Source organism: Micropterus dolomieu, linkage group LG09 (assembly GCF_021292245.1).
Source record: "Micropterus dolomieu isolate WLL.071019.BEF.003 ecotype Adirondacks linkage group LG09, ASM2129224v1, whole genome shotgun sequence".
NCBI lineage: Eukaryota > Metazoa > Chordata > Actinopteri > Centrarchiformes > Centrarchidae > Micropterus > Micropterus dolomieu.
Genome location: NC_060158.1, coordinates 23,998,468 through 24,017,082, shown reverse-complemented (window position 1 = coordinate 24,017,082; position 18,615 = coordinate 23,998,468). Strand labels below are relative to the sequence as shown.

Genomic DNA, 18,615 nt, shown 5'->3' with positions numbered 1-18,615 from the left:
CTGTAGGTGAATTCATATTTGAGGCAAGGAGAGGACATTTTTAGTTTATGTTACTATTATTAGTGAAGCCATACAACTTAAAAAAAAAAATGTGGCACTGTTTGTAGGATGCCGCGACATGCGTTTATTCTGAAGGTTACACTGCCATACTTCCGCTTTCTGTTTGTGTACTGGCTACCTTGACACAACAAGGTAGCAAAGCGGCCATCGATGGGAGGCTGGCGCTCAGGGGAGCCAACCAGAGTTGACCGTGTTAGCTTAGCAAACAGCCTGTTAGCGAGTCATCTGCTGTTGTAAGTTTGCCAACATGCTAATAGAGGCAGCGTAACCGCAACACACTGCAGCAAGTATTCTGTCTGACTCTGTAGAGGTCCAGCCGAGCTGAACTCCGCGGAGCCATGCGACAGTGGTGTGTCCCCGCTGCGACCCCTCGCACCGAACCACTCCCGGGGCGGCTGTCTGTGTCGCCCCCTCCATCAGGTAAGACTTCGGTGACCGGACACGGTCACGGTTAGTTTTTAAGCCAGGTTTGCTGCTTAGTTCTGAATCTTTTAGTTTTGCACAGAATACTAGTATGGTTAAAAAAATGTATTTACTGAATCTCTGATAGGCGCCAGTCTGTCCTGTAAAAACACACCGTTTGACACCAAACTCCTTGGGGGAAAATATCAGGCAACTTTGTCCAGTTTATCAACAAAAGTTACACACGTGACAGTATTGGACTTGAGGCATCTTAAAAATCGTCGTGCCTTTCTGGTAAATTCGGCATAATCCCATTTAACAGGATCTTAAAAGGATCTTTAAAGGTAGTTTGGCTCTGCTTGTTATTAGTTCACCTCTGTATATTGTGGTGGACGTACTGATGTGTAAAACCTTTCTTTGCAGAGTTGAAGAGTGGCCTCAAAAGATTTGTAAGATATATGTTGTCCCCGCTGCCAACCTTTTTAAGTAAACACGGCCATGTCATTTTGCTAGAAATTTTCAAAAGAGTTTATTGTGATCTTCACACAGTAGTCTGAACAGTTTAATGGAGAATGCTATGGCAAGGCTTCCTATGATCCTGCACAGGACAGGCAGGTATAGAAAGTGAAAGAATGGATTGGTGGATATGACTAGGCTGAGTGGACTTGATGTTAGGTTATGTATGCCAGGGTGATCTTACTTTAATTCCTCCCTGGACAAATAGAGCAAGGTTAGCCCCTAAGTGCCTGTGCCAAGTGTTTGAAAAGGTGCCAAAGTTTTGAATGACCCAAGGGTTCCTTAGAGGAGAATGCAGTCTGTTTTTGCAGTCTTGCACTTACTCTGTTATTTGGTATTAACATAACTAAAATCGTTTAGTCAGATTTGCATTTAAAGTGTATTCAAGATAAATGAACCCCAACAGAGGACGTGTAGTGTTTGAATTCAGCTGTGCGTGTGTTTTTATTTCATTTTTTCATTGTTTTTATCTATTAATAATCCTTTTATCATTTATCAGTTTGTCTGCAGGTTCTGAAAAAGTTTGTGACATATTATCTAAATTTAAGGGCTATCAAAGGTGCTGAGTAGAGATAAATATAGCTGTCCTGGGTAACACTTTGTGAAGTCTAGGGGTGCTGATTATGTGGTGAGAAATCAACCTAAGCATGCAGACCTTTGGTGTATTAATAGGGCTACAGTTGGTTCATATTCACTTACAAAATTGGTCTTGTATTTCATGCAAAATGCCAGTCTCAAATTCTCTTTCATAAAACGCACACCCCCACATTGTGTGTGCAGATGCCAGAATGGAGTGCTGTGAGGTGGAGCCACGCTACACCATCGAACAGATCGACCTGCTGCAGCGCCTGCGTCTCTCCGGCATGACCAAACCTCAGATCATCCACGCTTTGGAGTCCCTGGAGAGGCTTGACCCGGACCACCGCCCGTCTCACTGTGACTCTCACCCCGCCCCGTCCAACAACACCCCAACCACAGCCGCTCCAGCCCCGTCCTCATCTTCATCCTCCTCTTCCTCTTCGCTCTCACTAGCCTCTGCTACCACGCAGACCTCCGGTCTGGACGGCGCCGCTCTGTCCCCCAGCAATAGCTACGAGGCTTCGCCTCCGCCCCTCTACCCCCCCAGTGTGGTGGTCCAGCGGTCATTCAGCTACGACATGATGGGAGAGGAAGAGTGGGACCTGGAGGAGAAGGTGGAGGAGTACATGCGGTGAGCAGGGAGGATGGTGGAGCTTAGTGTTATCAGAGAGCTGGGTGAGGATGAGTTGGAAAGGGAGACCAAAAGAATGGCAAAGACAAAGAGAGACTATTATAACATCAGATAATGACAGCTACTGTCCCCAGAGATGCAGGCTTGTTCTTCAGAATTTTAGTGGAGTTAATTCAGGTCAGGTGTTTAGGGATGGCTGAGAAAAGAGAAGCACCAGTGAATAAGGTTAGTCAGAGCATAGGCTGGTCTGTTAACTACAGTGTAACAGTTCTAATGCCATGATGGGATTGTGTTGCTTTTACAGGAGAGACAGCAACCTGGTGAAAGAAGAGATCAAAACCTTCCTCAACAATCGCAGGATCTCTCAGGCAATCGTGGGCCAAGTTACAGGTACTTTGCTGCTTTGTCTGTGATGCTCATACCAAAGTTATTACAGCTTATTAAACAGCCAGAGGGTACATATCACATGCCAGAAGTGGGCAGTTATAAATAGAGAATCTCATGATTGTTTTGAATTTGATCCTTCATGTCACAATTTAATTCAAAAAGATACAACATTGATTCTTGATTCAATACGTAGAAAATGGGTGATTTTCAGGACCTTACTCCTGTGCCAAACCATTCACTTGTGTCCACTAAATTGCAATATGAAATAAAACTGGCTGTGATGAAGTTCATACTCTGAGCACACAGACAAAAGCAAGTGGAAAGTATGTAGGAGTATGCAACTTAATTAAAAATTTTACACTGCAGAAATATGTTCCAGTCTTCTGCACATATGAAAATAATGAAGTGAATGTGTAATTTACTGACCAACACCAGCTGAGTATCTAGATTCTTCTGTAGAAACAGATGTTTGTAGGGGATATAGACTCAGCCGCGCTCCCCAGAGACACCCGTCGTTCTCCGCAGTGCTTTACAGGCACGGTCATTTTCTTCATCTCATCAGAGTTGGCTGAAGTTTAGTAAAATGGTTCAGTGCGTGTTGGTTGCTGGGAGTTCAGTGCTTCACCTCGCTGACGATAGCCTCCGGCTGATGGCATACATTGTGTTCGCAGAATACTTCACCCCCGTCTTGCTAAGCCCGTTATGGAATTCAAAATACCTCCAAAAGAAGGATGTACAAGAATCAATTTTTGTAATTTGTAAATCCATTCAGAATTGTGGCCAACAATTTTGATAATTGATTTATTGTTCAAGTCATCTTTAGGCAAAAGTGCCTTGCCAATCACACATTTGCTGCTTCCAGCTTCTCAAAAGTGACAATTTGCTGATTATCTCAGTTTTTATATCATTTTATATTGAAAGTCTCTCTTGAACAACAGCAGTTTTAAAATGTCACATTGGGTTCTGGAAACTGACAGATGAAACAATAATAATAATAATAATAATATTATTTTTATAACACAAGTGATACAACATACAACGTGCCACATTATACAACTCATGGTACAGTGTTTAGTACAACAACCCAACCACCCTGTTATTTAGTGAATTGGATATAAAGCATGTTACAGGGCTTTTGGGTAGAGCTATAACTCTACAAGGCTGGACCCCAGTAAAAGTATTCAAATCACATGTCTGTAATTAAAGTATTCATATTGGGATGGCTTCATTAGCTTAATAGGAGTATTTCAGAGTTGGCCCGCAGCCGATCTCAGTAGTACAGATGCTATTGGTGCACCATGAAATGAATCAATGTCTTTAATGTGTTAAGATAACAAGCCTTGCCTCTGGCACACAGGCATCAGCCAGAGTTACATCTCGCAGTGGTTGCTGCAGCAAGGCCTGGAGATGAGCGATTCCAAGCGCAGAGCTTTCTACCGCTGGTACCTGCTGGAGAGAAATAACCCAGGTGAGACCCGGGGGCAGGTTGAGGATTGTAGGGGCTAAGACAGGAAATACAAGGGCTGTGTTTTAGATACAGTTTTGAAGGTGACTGTTCCAGAGCAGAGGAGCATTACAGACCATTACAGGGATGACTGATGTTGGACACAGGAAGACTAATTATGAGAACGTGCAGATCAGCGGCCCGAGGGTGAATGTCAGGTCGATGATAATGGATTATAGATTAGAGAATGCATGAAGGAAGGCTTGTATAAAACAAGAGATAATAATGTGCGTGTTATGTGAATGTGACCCACTGCTTGCTAACCTTCCCCTTTGCATCTGTTCTCCTCCATCCTCCTGCATGGTAAACTGGCACACCTCTTAATTCCTCACTCCCTAACTCCACCCTGGTCCTCGAGGGCTGCGAGGTCAAGGAAGGACACGAGACAAATCTATAATTTCAGAGGAAAGACAAATGATAAAGGTAGTCCTGTCACAGGAGATGCTAATCAATAATATTAAGGCTTCTGGTTTGGAAATGAAACGTTTGTCTGTACAGGCTAGAGTAACAGCCTGGCTTGGTGCTGACCTCTCCATGTCCTAGGATACAGGGATACAGATATTAAAACAATTGGTTGGTTTGTGTCAGACAGCAGCATTCACAGTAAATCATGTCAAAAAGTCGCATTTCTGCTTTGATAAGTTATTTATGAAACAAACAAAGCCGTCAATGGACCATCTGCTGACCCTGCTGTCTCCCTTCATCTTAATTCTTTATTTTTCCCCCCACCCACCCAAGCTTTGCCTTAGCCCCTCTGTAGTTCTCAGCCCTGTTGCTGGAGGTACTCTGGTGCTGGTTTTCATTCCTACATGGCTAACAAACAGGTTATTAACAGTGATACTAACAATAACTAATTTCCTCAGTGGCCACAACGCTTTGCTTCTAATATAGGCTCCTACTGACCTGCCAACATCAATCTAAAAATGTAGCAGTGTTAATTTGCGGATACAATGGAATAAATTGTAAAGCAGTCATTTGTTTTTAAATTTATTATGACTGAAAACTGCCAGGCATGTCTACAGGAATGTGTCAGGTAAACCAGTTAACTCTGGTGTCAATAATGGAATCCCTGGCTGAGGGCCTGCCTGACCATTGGTTTTGTCCTGACTGAAGGGCTGAGGTGGAGTGAAAGCCAGCACAGCGTGAGTCCCATGTCCAGGGCCAGGGGAGGGGACAGAGACGGGACGGTAGCAGGGGCAAGTGGCAGCCTCCCCAACCCAAACACCAACCTCAACCCCAACCCAGTGTGGAGCAGGCAGAGAGAGCTGCTGATGCACTTGCTGCCGTGGTACACTGCCGCTGCTGCAGCCGCCCAGGCCCAGCCAGGTAACCGCGCCCTCCCTGCCCCGGCCTGAGCAGCGTGCCACAGGAGACGCCTGCACATCAGCTGGCCAGCATGCCATTTACCCCATATCTACTTTGTCAGCCTGCGAGGCATTTCAACAGCCTGAAATGGCAGAGCTAAACTAGAGGATTGTTCCCATCCATGCTATTGAAATCCTTCTGTGACTTTGCCACAGTATCATCAGATTGTCGCACCAGCTAGGTTCAGATGTAGCTTAGTTTGAATGTATAGTAATGGTTGGCTGTAAAACTTACTAAAAACCAGGTGCACCATACAACAGGTTATCTGCAGGTCTTAGAATGTTTTAAAAAGTCTTAAATGACTTTCTTTCTTTTGTTTTTCTGTATCCAGATGCAGATGTTATACACATAAACTAAAAGTAGGACTGTTGCGACACTGAACTGTGCCTCCAGGAAGCTGTTACATCCTTTTCCTGTGGCGTTTCAGTCACCAGCATCAAACCTGTAGCAAACACCGTCACTCCTCATCACCTCATGGTGAACAAATGTTGATGATTTAAATTGGCTCATCATTAGGAATATTCGTATATACTGCTGGGAAGTATTGAAAAATAATGTGATATGAGAATAAATCATTCTAGGCCATATCATCCCTGCCAGTTTTCCACCATACCTTCATGCTTTGGTATGACTGTGTATTCAGTTGTATTGAATGTGGTATTTAAAAAAGCTAAGATAGGCTGTCTGTTTCAGAAGTATTGTTTGTTATATGTGTTGAAATTTTCTTTACATCAATCAATAAATCAGATGCTCTGACGTGAAAATGAAAACATATCTGGTATCTAGCTGTCACACACACAGCCAACTCACAGCCAATCATTTCATTCAGTCTGAATAAAGGGATGGGGTGTGATTTTTATTTTTTGTTGTTGTTGTAAACTACTCAGATATAGCCGTCTCTTGCTTGTTTCTCCAATGTTCCCTACCCAGCTTTAAATTTAACTTGGTGAACTCTGCTGACACCCTGATACAAGTTAGTTACACTGTAGAGTTAAGGCAGAACTTAAATGTCCTGCTCCCCAACAGATGTAAGCCAGTCCTTAATAACTGTTACCATGGCGTTGTTAATAGAGCCAGAGGATCATTTTCTATGACCGACTGCAGCCATTTATATTAATGATGAAACAGACATGAATGCTTCGTATTGTGTTGCACAGTTACTTGGAATAGACGATGACACAAGTGTGATTTTTATGCTGCATTCACTTGAAGTGGGAATTGCCACTGGCACCATGTGGTTGATTCTAACTGTTAAGGAGTTTTAAGTAGACGTTTCGGCCAAGATTGTAGTTTATCACAGACTTTTGCTAATGTTTTTATTATTAATGTCCATATTTATGTGTGATACAGCCATCTCCACATTAGTAAATAAAAGTACAACAGAAACGATTGACAGTGTTTTGAATACTGGCAACCTAACAGCTGCTGCGCGATCACTGTCTTTGTTTACATAAACTCTCAACAGTTAATGTGTTGCATGTGCTTGCCTTTTCAGGGGCCACCCTCTCAATGCGGTCTTTAGTGAAAGAGGAACCTGATTGGAGGACAGGGATCATGGCTGGCGACAGAGCAGGGATGGTGGGCGGGCCTCTGAGGCTGCGTAGAGGAAGCAGGTTCACCTGGAGGAAGGAGTGCCAATCGATCATGGAGAGGTGAGCAAGTGTTTGGTGCTGCATGGAGAACCGAAGTAAAACCAGAAGCTAACAATACAGCCCATTGACCTAAAGGAAGGAACAAGTGATTTATTAATAAGTGATTTTATTGAAAAACTTCATATAATCATTTAAATTATTTGGTTTTATGGGTCATGTTCTCAGGTGGAGCTATTGAACTTTTGTGTTCAGTAAGGTAAAAATGAAAACATTATTTCCTGACATGTCTGCAGCGTAAACAAACTCACTCTGGCTTTGTAGTCACTGTATAATCAGTCTGTTTTCTTCCTCTCTGGAAGTTTTGACAGCGTGTTTCCCGGCGCACTGTCCTGATTACGTCACAGCGTCATCACATCAGCGTGATGCCTCAACTGCAGTTACAAATGACAGAAATCCCCAAAATGCAACGCTTGCCAGAAAGCAGTTTACCATGAGGACACCCGCCTGAGTTTTGTCAAGAGATGGAGGCTGAACAATTTTTTTACGGACCGCCTCGTAATTCTCTATGCAGGAAAAAAACTCTGATCACCATCCAGTTTATTATGCTGTTTTTCATTAGGTGTATTAGTCATTTAGTCAATTCTCTGTAACATATTTGTCCCAGACAATCTTCTCAGTAACTCCGAAGGATGCAGAGAAAGAAGAGTAGGCATTCCTCTACAGACCTACCTGCTGTGTGCAATTGATTTCTCTATTACATAGTTGCTGTAAGTATAGGGTGCAGTCTGGGCACTCACAGTAATAAGACCACACAGGCCCTCAGACAACACTCACCAGCAGTGCCCCCGGATTACGCAATTCTACTGCAGTGCTGATCCTTATGAGCTAGTTTAGACCCAAGGACGATACAGCAGAGGTGAAGATGATGTGGAGTGTGTGTGTGGGAGACAGAGTGGATAGGGCAGCTCAGAGGGTGAGAGGAAGAGAGGGCTGGAAGATATTGATCCCTGTGTGTTTTGTAATGTGAGATAAGGATTCTTTTTCGGCCTTGGAGGGATGTAAAGAAGCTAGATATGAGTGATGGAAAAGTAACCTGGATATATACATCTGAGTTTTTTCCAAACAATCTTTACATTTATAATCCTAGGAAAATAAGTGAATCCCTTTAATGTATCCATTAATCTATTCCTTTACAGTGAGGCCCTCTCCTGGTGTTCTTCCAGTGTATAAATATTGTCCTTACTCTAAGTGTAAAATTAGGGCGTAACTAGCACGGCTTCTAGTAAGTGTGTAGTCTGTGATGCAATGTGATTTGACTGTTTCCAATGCAGCGGGTATTTGTCTCTTCCAGTTTCTTCATGGAGAACCAGTACCCAGATGAAGGGAAGCGAGAGGAGATCGCCAACGCCTGTAACTCTGTCATTCAGAAACCAGGTGCTAAGAGGCTTTTGTAACTGTATCTAAGACATTTTGAAAAGCTGCACAAAGACATTTCAGACAGGAACAGGCCTCGATACCGGTCTGTCTCCACTCTTGCTTAAAATGTCATTTTGCATACTTTTTTAATTTCAATTTGTTGTGAAAAGATTAATTGATTAATCTAATTAATTTAATGATTGATTACTTATCGATCACAGATCGCGTAAAAAAATCTAAAAATCTGTTGTTTCCAGCTTCTTAAACATAAAGATTTGCTACGATTTCTTTACTTCATATCATTCTAAATTATACTTTTCTGGGTTTTGCATGTGACCTCTTTAGATTTAACGAACTGGGACTTTTGGATTTTATTTTTTTTTATTTTTAGGGGGTGGTTAATTGATGGGAGACATATATGCAGCCTTAATATGAATAGTATTTTATTACAAAATAGATTATTTTATCAACCACTTATTTAACGTGAAGCACATTAAAACACATACAGTATATACATGTAAAAGTGTTTCTCTGTCAAGCAGAGAAGTCTGCATAAGTAAAGGGGGTGTATCAGCGTGGAAAATTCACCATTTGATACTGTGTTACTGTCGGTTGAGAAGGCTCAGTGGAACAAATTGTGCACATGCAGTACTTTTGCGTATCAATTTTTTAATTAGAGTTAGAGAAAACAAGAATTTGTTTTTGCTTTAGTGTAACTGGAAACATCAGACAACCAGCTTCACAATTTCTATATAAAGTCTACATTCATTTGTATTTAGATAAGTCAGAACATTCACTAGCATCTGTTTTTGCAATGTCTCAACTGATACTTTAATATCATCTTTTTTTGAGTGGTTTATTTCACCTTTTAAAGCTGCACCAGGCATTTGTTTAGTGTCAGAATAAATCTATTATCATAAATGATTATAAGATGTTTCTAAAACTAAAGTTACTTATATTAACTTTATGACAAATTTGGTCCTGCAGGACAGGATCCTATCTCCAATGAGATCCTGTAGTTTTGCCACATTTGCCGGCACTCTAAGTGGGGGATGTTGTGTATTTCATCATCCAGGTTGTAAGCTATCTGAATTTGAGCGTGTGACAGCATTGAAGGTGTACAACTGGTTTGCCAATCGTCGGAAGGAGATGAAGAGGAGAGCAAATATCGGTGAGGACCTGATAACTTGCATATTGTCGCTGTCCATGCTTTTCCAAAACATCAACTTTTCAAGTTGCTTAGAAAAAAGCCTTGTTTTCTGCTTTGCGACCTGTAACACCCCGTGGACTTTTAAATGATTTATTTAGAAGTAGGAGATTTTGTTTACACCACAAAGGAAGACAAAAAAAATAGTATTGTAAAAATACATATATGTTTCCAGTTTTTCCATCTCTTACCTAAACTTTTCTGACACAACTAGAAGCTGCCATTTTGGAAAGCCATGGAATCGAGGTGCCAAGTCCAAGCTGCCACTCAAATGGTGAGGAGGGAGAGATGCAAGAGTTTGCTGATCAGGTGACTCACCGATTCTCAGATCAAGTAAGTCAACTTGGGGCTGCTTCACTAGTTTCTTAAGAAAAAAGAAAAAAAACAGACAACTATTAGTAGGACTCCTTGGATGTGTTAATTGTAGTTGAAAACTCCCCAATTAAGTGACTTTGGCACTTACAATCACACACATTCAGATGGCTATAGTATCTCAAATACAAACACTGTCCTTCAAACTTGCCAGCGTCTGGGGTTTAAAGGGAAATATAATATTCAACATTATTGTTATAAAATGTTTCATGTATCTTTCTCACAGCGGAAAATAGAAGTGTAACAGTGACTGCTCAGTTCTATTTAGGCGTACTGATAGGCCATGCCAGTGAGACAACATGCATAACACCAGGGCCCTAACCCTGGCATTGGTACACACAAATAGAATACATCCATAATAAATGTCATCAGTTAGCTGTTGACGGTCAGGTGAAGGTGTGCTGAAAAGTGTCTGCCAGTGTTGTCACTGGCATCATGTCATGTTGTGTGTCAGCCAAGTCAGAGGCAGGTGATCATAAGAGGCTGTTTGATTCACTGACTACAAATTGAGAAATAGCAGGGAGTCTGGATCAGCAGCAGAAACATGAGCCATCTCTTGGCTGGTCACATCAGGCACGGAGGACATTAACATAGTGTGTAAAGCCTTGCACGCAGCCTCACTAGCCTCAAAGGTAAATTCCGGTATCTTCCAACCTGGCGTATAAATGTGGCCATTGTGTGTGACTCTATGGGTTGTGCTAATTTGCACTTTGCCACCTCTGTTGTAGACATTCAGGAAAACAAGGTAAGCATGATTTTTAAAGCAAGCACAGAGTATCCTCTCAAACAGCCATAATGACTAACTCCATCAATTGGTGCAAGCTCCCTACTGACATCAGAACAGCAGAAACCACACATCTTCCATCGCAGACTGAAAACTCTGTTCCGACTGCACCTTGACCGACCCGTTAAAAAAAACAAACGTGTAGCACATAAGGCAGTTCAGCACAATTGACAAAGCTGATGTAAGTTGCTTTAGATAAAAGTGTCAGGTAAATAGTTGTGCTAGGCTTTCCATAGCTTACAGCTAGTTCAATTCTAACACACTTGCTAGCAAAACAGAGACAACATGCCGTAAGAAAGAGCAGCGGTTATCTTGGGTCTAATGCATTAATAATGCCAAACTATAACAAACAATAGTTAATAGTTTATTTCTGTTGACCATTTTTATAATTGCATCTGTATTAATGTATATTGTCTGCTTCATAGCAAAAGGGAGTTACAAACTCAATTTAACTCTATAACCTGGCCAAGGAGGAACATAAGCGTGTATTAGGTAGCGAGTTTAGGTAGATGGGTGCAGACCCAGTAGTCGCTCTGTATGCAGGCATTAGTGACTTGAATTTGAATCGGGAGGCCATGGGGGGCCAGTGGAGGCTGGTGAGTTATGAAAGTCAGCTTCACACATGTAAACAAACCAACACGGATGGATTTGCAGGGCGGTTAGGTCAGCCTTGATGTAGATCCTTGTGCAGTTAGTCATAACTACAGAGGCTACTCTTTGTACTTTAAAACATGTTTAGTTGGACAGCTGTAGGAGGCTAGCACAAGTCGCCCCAATATACACTGTTTTACAAAAGTTCTCGTTTCCTCGGATTTCTAAAATGGAGCCGGTGAACGCAAAGTTTGCACGACCCATAGAGCCACAGTAACGACATTCATGGAAAATACGCCAGGTTGAAATAAACCAGAATTTCTCTTTAACAGGCTGACCTGTCTGAAATCACTACTGCTGGAGGGGACATTAAGGACTGATGAATCCAAGCTGCTACACAGGCAAGAAAGGGCCCACTTTATACTGACATGGCATATAATCAAGTGGATACCAAGTGTGACTCCACATCTTTTGCTTATACATCCATACTTTTCCTCAGGAAGAGACATCCCTCAGGATTGTTGACCAACAAGACCCCTCCTCTTTGGCCACTACAGAGATTGCAGCCCTGCCAAGCCCCACCCCTCAGGTCCTGGATCAGAAAGAGGAGGACTCAAAAAGGGAGACTGTGGATGAAGAGTGACCAAAGCTGGTGGAGTTTGGATCATGATATGTGAATTTTAATCAGATGAAATAGGAAAAGAATAAGTGTCTCCTCCTCCACCCATGTAGGGCCTTCGGGGCCTATGGCACCCAAAAATCAAAGGGAGATATGCGCTGAAACACGCTGAGGTGCCTCTGATGGTAAGGAGGCCACTGTATTTATCAACAGTAATACTGCTTATATTAACGGCAATATACAGTGTATATATATATATATATATATATATAAAAATATATATATCAATATATAGTGCATTCCAAGATGGTATTAAAAAGCCTAAATTCCTTAGAGGGAGAATTATGTAACGGATACCTCGCCCATTTTAAGCTAAGCCTTTAGTTTTTTCTTTGCTTCATGCCTTTTTTAAGCCTTTTCAAAGACTGGTTGTTTGATGGACTGTGGTGACATGAACACGCTGAGCCTGCAGGTCAGGTGTATTTGGGTGTGGGGATAAAGTATGGTATCAAAGATATAGTGGTGATTCGAATGCCCTCTGCTCGCTTGAATGTGTTGGGCTCTATCTGGTTCGTAAGACTCTAACCTCAATCGGTCGATTGATTAAATCAGTCGATCAATCAACGAGTGCTGTTGCTATTAAATCCGTAAAGCCCTGAGGGACAACTTTAATCTCAGGTAACAAAAAATGGTGGATCAAGACTGAAGAGTTGTCTCAACATATGCTTTGTTTTCTTCAGCTTTATTTTCTTCATCTTTAACGGTGTTTAACCAAAACAGGAAGTGTTATTTATACCTTTTTATATTAGCAAAACAAGCCTAGGACAATATATCATAGTATCTCTTTGTCATCTGTCTTCTTTGTTATACTGAATGCTGCTGTGATCATTTTTGTAGTCTATCCTCATTTCAGAATCTCTCAATCCTCAACTCAGCCAGTGAAGCTAGACTAGTTACATTAGTCTACTCAGATTATTTTATTTTTAACGTTTGAAAGAACGCTAAAACCAATGTGATCAAAAATCATAATGCGTTGGCCTACATGCTACAAGCACCTTCTCTTTTCCCTATTGGAATAAGCTAAAGCTTAAGCTCATTTAAGTTTGTGTGACTGCAAAGCTGCACTTCAAAGTGGATCTCACTATAATTGACAGGGGGGAGCAGTGCAGACTGTACCTGCATTTGGGCCTAGACATGTACATAACCCAGAGAATATACACATCTGTGGGTGCTTTCCTTCAAATTACATTAGCACTATATAGAAACTGTTATTTGTCAAACTTGATATATGAATAGCTGACCTAAACTCTGCATTACTTAGCCCCCTATATTTACTGGCCCAAGGCCTTGGGAGTTACTCCCTAAATGTTCATGAAATGGACAAAGACGCTTGTTCTCAAATGCCCCCCTCCCAACAGGGTGCTACCATGTTACCTCCTAATGCCAAAGCTATGCCAAGGTAGAGATGAGCTATGCTTACAGGAACAGGAAATGACACTGTCACAACACTATAGATATAAAATACATAGATGTTTATTTGCAAAGTACAACACTAGCCAACTCTAGCTTACCTCAGAATAACTCATGTTATGAATGTGTTACACGCTAACTGTCAAACTTGACAGCAGCCATTATTGTGACTGTTTATGATATGGACAGTGTTATGTAGCATTTATGATGGTGGGGTTTGCCCTGGATCATTAATGTATACTCACCTCAGACAGTTCTCTAGTCTGGCTTTGGACAAGAACCCCAAAGCTGCACGCTGTTTCTGATCATTATGCTCCTCTATCTGCTTTTATCTGACAACAAGAAAATAATAACAACAATAAAATTGCAAAAAAAACAAAAAAACAATGGCTGTGATATGTCTTGAGTTATTTTGAATGATTTAAGGTTTGGGAGAGGAACATTAAGCTGGTGTCGAGATAATAAAACTTGCCAATTAGAGCTGAATTATTCAATTAATAAATTATCAGTAATATGTTTATAATAATAATCAGTATTTCAATTAATGCTAGACCAAAGTATTGAGTAGTAAAAGCTTTGGTGCTTTCTAATGTATTCGCTGCTGCTAATACTTCCAGTGTTGTATGATTATCTGGTGGAGCAGGAGCTCAGGGTCACTGAATATGATGTCAGAGAGTCAGCTGAACAACATGGTGACCAATTATGTACCTAGAAGGTATGGCTAATAGTACATGCCACCGAAATGTTCTACTACATATTGACTAAATTACTAGGTAACAAGTGATGAAAGGATTGAATGGGATATACATGGAGGGATGTCTTATTTCAATATATGCTTTTTCTGTAATAATATAACTACAAGATCAAAGTTGCTGTAATTTGCCCTAGTTGCAACTAAATTTCTTCTTAACAGAAGATGGCAGCATTGTCACTCATCTATAAGGCAAGAATAAAAGTGGTGCACCCTGAAAGATCTGTTCAGTCATAGTGGTGGCCATGGCCTCAGCTTGTATGTATGTGTGATATTCAGGCCAGTGCTGCAGGCTGAACGGGAACAAGATGTTGAGCTGAAAGAAGAGACGGTATCAAAGGTGGGAGTAAAGGTCATGGCAAATGTGAAATGTTTATTAGAATGAATAGCACATTTCAGAAAATATCTGCACGTTTCCAGTTTTGTGGTGTTGCAGCCTGAATTTTCCATCAACAGCCTCAAGTTCTTACAAGTTGCTGTTTCACAGTCCCTGTCAGTAAAAAGTAACTTCAAGCTGTGTCTGCATGATTTCCACCACCAGACATACCATTGTATATTATGCTGTTGTTGTGTAACAAGAAGTTATTACACAACAGCATTTACTGGTGGTGATGTAGTGAAATCTCCCAGTGATGGAGATTACCTTGCCCTTGAGAACAGCGGACACTTTAAATCTTCCCAGAACCATGGCTCCTCAAAGTCTGTCTTCTGCTAGACTGTAGACATATGGGTTCCCTCTAAATCATTGGTTCTCAAAGTGCGGTCCGGGGACCAACAGGGGTCCTTGAGGGGGTTTCAGGATAAAGGGGAATCATTTATTTTTTACTATACTTCCATCTAAACAGTAACACATTGACAAAATGTTAAAACTATTTTGGTCACAGGTTTCCTACACTTTTTATAATAAAACATCTAAAAGCAAAAACTCAAAAAGTTTGAGTATCGCTGTTTTAAATCATGGCATGGGAATGTGACTTTTAAAAGTGAATTAACTTAATGGAAATAATGTATTTTTCAATTTATGTTTTTCCGTTGTCTCCACGTCTTTTAGCTACATACATTTTTCTCTACACTAGTTAAGGTAATGTTATGTATGTTGATTTCTGTGTCTCTTCTCATGTTTAGCATAAACCTACTACTGCAGGCCTAAAGGTTTTGTGGTTTTTTTGGTTCACAAGTCAGGCACAACAGGAGTTTGTCTTTACAGCTTAAAGAACATTCATGGCATTTAGTGGCATAGTAAATTCATCTGCTGAGGTGCTAGCTGTGAAAAACTAAGCAAAACTGTCATCACAAAGCCTTATTTATTTGCATTCATTAATCTGATTCACAATAATCATTTAAAAATTCACATTTACGAGAGAAAAACTTGGATATTCTCTGAGACTAAAGTAGTAAATTAACGCTATAAAACACATTTACAAGACAAAACCTCTGACATTCTTTGAGATCATAAAGTCATACATTAACAAGAAAAAAACTGACAAAGCCCAGATGTGGAAGCAGGTAGGTCCAAGGGTAAAGTGAATTGTTGTAGTAGGATTATAATAAAAACATTAGGGTAGAGCAGTGTTTAATTTGGAAATCTGGAGGTCCTGAACACAGAGAGGGTGCTGTTCTGGTGGGTCAACAAAACAAAACTCTCTTCACAGACAAAGCTTTATTTATTTACATTTATTAATCCGAGTATTCACATTCATTCATCATTCAAAATCAGCAGGGGGAGGCGCCGCGTACAAACTAAAGCATTAAACCAACTGCCAGCATACAGTGCATCTACCGGTAGCCCTATAGCCTATGTGGGGCTTGCAGATTTTGTAGCCTACAAGTTGCAATGTGCTAGTTGGACCAATGTTAGTTTGTGAAAGATTTAAGGTACAATTATTAGTACAAATGTAGCTTTGAATAAGTGGCATCCAAGCACACTATTTTCACATGTATGCATTAAACAACTTTTAAAGCACAGTCAACATGTGTGAACAGAGTTCACAACAGACAGTAGAGAGAAACAGGAAAATGCACAAGGTTCCTGAGCTGCATGTAAACAACAGGATATGTGTCCTACAACAAATACAGCTTGCTGAATGTAAGCCGGTTGCACAAGCACTATGTTTATTACTATAACTTCAGGCAGAAGTCTTACTTTCTGAACAGTAAACCTGCAAAATGCTACTAATGCTGGGTTACATTATTAGGGATTAAAACCACAAATACTGAAGGGCAAAATCTGAAGTCATGGCTTTTATAGCCCATAGTGCAGTGGTGGAAACTCCTTCACTTACTAACTTGCATCAAGCCAGAACTGGCAGAATAGAATTTTGAACTGTTTGTTTTCTTTCTTTGAAGAAAGAAAGAAAACTAAAATGATGCAGTGCTACCAGCCAGTCAGTTTAAACACCTTGGTTGCTTCCGGTAGGGACGAGAGACAGAACTATTTCAACACCTTTCAAAAGCATGTCTCCGTATATTTGTGTTGTGTGTTTTGACAGCTGTGGTATGATATGATAGCTTAGGTACTGGTGATAAGTTAATCCCCTCCACATGTGAGACTTGGTTAGAATTTGATTTCATCTTTTTTCAAAAGGTCACTTTGGGTGGTATTTGTCAAGACTAGCTTAAACTACATTTCAGTCAGGACAACTAAATCAAAGAAACTTTATGTGCTCTGCAGTAAATTATGTTTGGCTATATGGCTCTGTCCTCAGATCCCCTTGCCCTTCCACGTACCTACATGGAAAGCAGAGAGAACACCAGCAAGGACCCCGCTCACAAGGTTCAGAACAGAGCAGGCATCAAGGCAACAGAAATGACATTGACTGGTCAAGAATAACCTGAGAGGAGGAGTTGGGTTGGGGTGGTGTGGCGGGTTGCAAGTGGCTTGAAGAGGAAGCAGCAAGGGTAGGCAGACTGAAGCAGCTTAAATAAGGCGCCTTGTATGGATTTAGCTAAGAGGGAAATCAGCTGAGCTGTCAGCTGATGTGTGCTGACTTTAAGATGGGCTACTATCAGCTGATGTGCTGGGGTTGTTAGCTGAGCTTGACTTTGTTGCCTGCCTGAATTATGCTTGATTTATGTCGCTGAATGGATCTAGACTTTGTAGTGGGGGAGTAATAATACAACTATAAATCCAGTCCTTTAAACTGTTATTGTATATATTCAGGCTGCAAATAGTGGCAGTAGCTGAGCTACATCATGGTACTTGCAATACATACGTAAAGCATATGCACATACAGGTGCTGGTCATATCATTAGAATATCATCATTGATTTATTTCAGTAATTCCATTCAAAAAATGAAACTTGGATATTATATTCATTCATTACACACAGACTGATATATTTCAAATGTTTATTTCATTTAATTGTGATGATTAAAACTGACAACTAATGAAAATCCCAAATTCAGTATCTCTGAAAATTAGAATATTACTTAAGACAAATACAAAAAAAGGATTTTTAGAAATGTTGGCCAACTGAAAAGTATGAACATGTACAGCACTCAATACTTAGTTGGGGCTCCTTTTGCCTGAATTACTGCAGCAATGCGGCGTGGCATGGAGTCGATCAGTCTGTGGCACTGCTCAGGTGTTATGAGAGCCCAGGTTGCTCTGATAGTGGCCTTCAGCTCTTCTGCGTTGTTGGGTCTGGCATATCGCATCTTCCTCTTCACAATACCCCATAGATTTTCTATAGGGTTAAGGTCAGGCGAGTTTGCTGGCCAATTAAGAACAGGGATACCATGGTCGTTAAACCAGGTACTGGTAGCTTTGGCACTGTGTGCAGGTGCCAAGTCCTGTTGGAAAATGAAATCTGCATCTCCATAAAGTTGGTCAGCAGCAGGAAGCATGAAGTGCTCTAAAACTTCCCGGTAGACGGCTGCGTTGACCTTGGACCTCAGAAAACACAGTGGACCAACACCAGCAGATGATATGGCACCCCAAACCATCACTGACTGTGGAAACTTTACACTGGACTTCAAGCAACGTGGATTCTGTGCCTCTCCTCTCTTCCTCCAGACTCTGGGACCTTGATTTCCAAAGGAAATACAAAATTTACTTTCAGCAGAGAACATAACTTTGGACCACTCAGCAGCAGTCCAGTCCTTTTTGTCTTTAGCCCAGGCGAGACGCTTCTGACGCTGTGTCTTGTTCAAGAGTGGCTTGACACAAGGAATGCGACAGCTGAAACCCATGTCTTGCATACGTCTGTGCGTGGTGATTCTTGAAGCACTGACTCCAGCTGCAGTCCACTCTTTGTGAATCTCCCCCACATTTTTGAATGGGTTTTGTTTCACAATCCTCTCCAGGGTGCGGTTATCCCTATTGCTTGTACACTTTTTTCTACCACATCTTTTCCTTCCCTTCGCCTCT

The 18,615-nt window shown here is 41.2% G+C and overlaps 1 protein-coding gene across 1 annotated transcript; it reads left to right on the top strand.

Moving 5' to 3' along the window:
• The first annotated feature begins 209 nt into the window (after window positions 1-209).
• Window positions 210-14,466, top strand: zgc:91944 (uncharacterized protein LOC436941 homolog). The gene is given in 12 exon segments (XM_046057881.1): window positions 210-480; window positions 1,759-2,188; window positions 2,493-2,578; window positions 3,933-4,043; window positions 4,438-4,488; window positions 4,491-4,502; window positions 5,193-5,405; window positions 6,940-7,096; window positions 8,388-8,470; window positions 9,528-9,623; window positions 9,874-9,992; window positions 11,906-14,466. Coding segments are annotated over 12 exon segments (1,584 nt in total). The 5' UTR covers window positions 210-398; the 3' UTR covers window positions 12,050-14,466.
• Window positions 14,467-18,615: the final 4,149 nt, after the last annotated feature.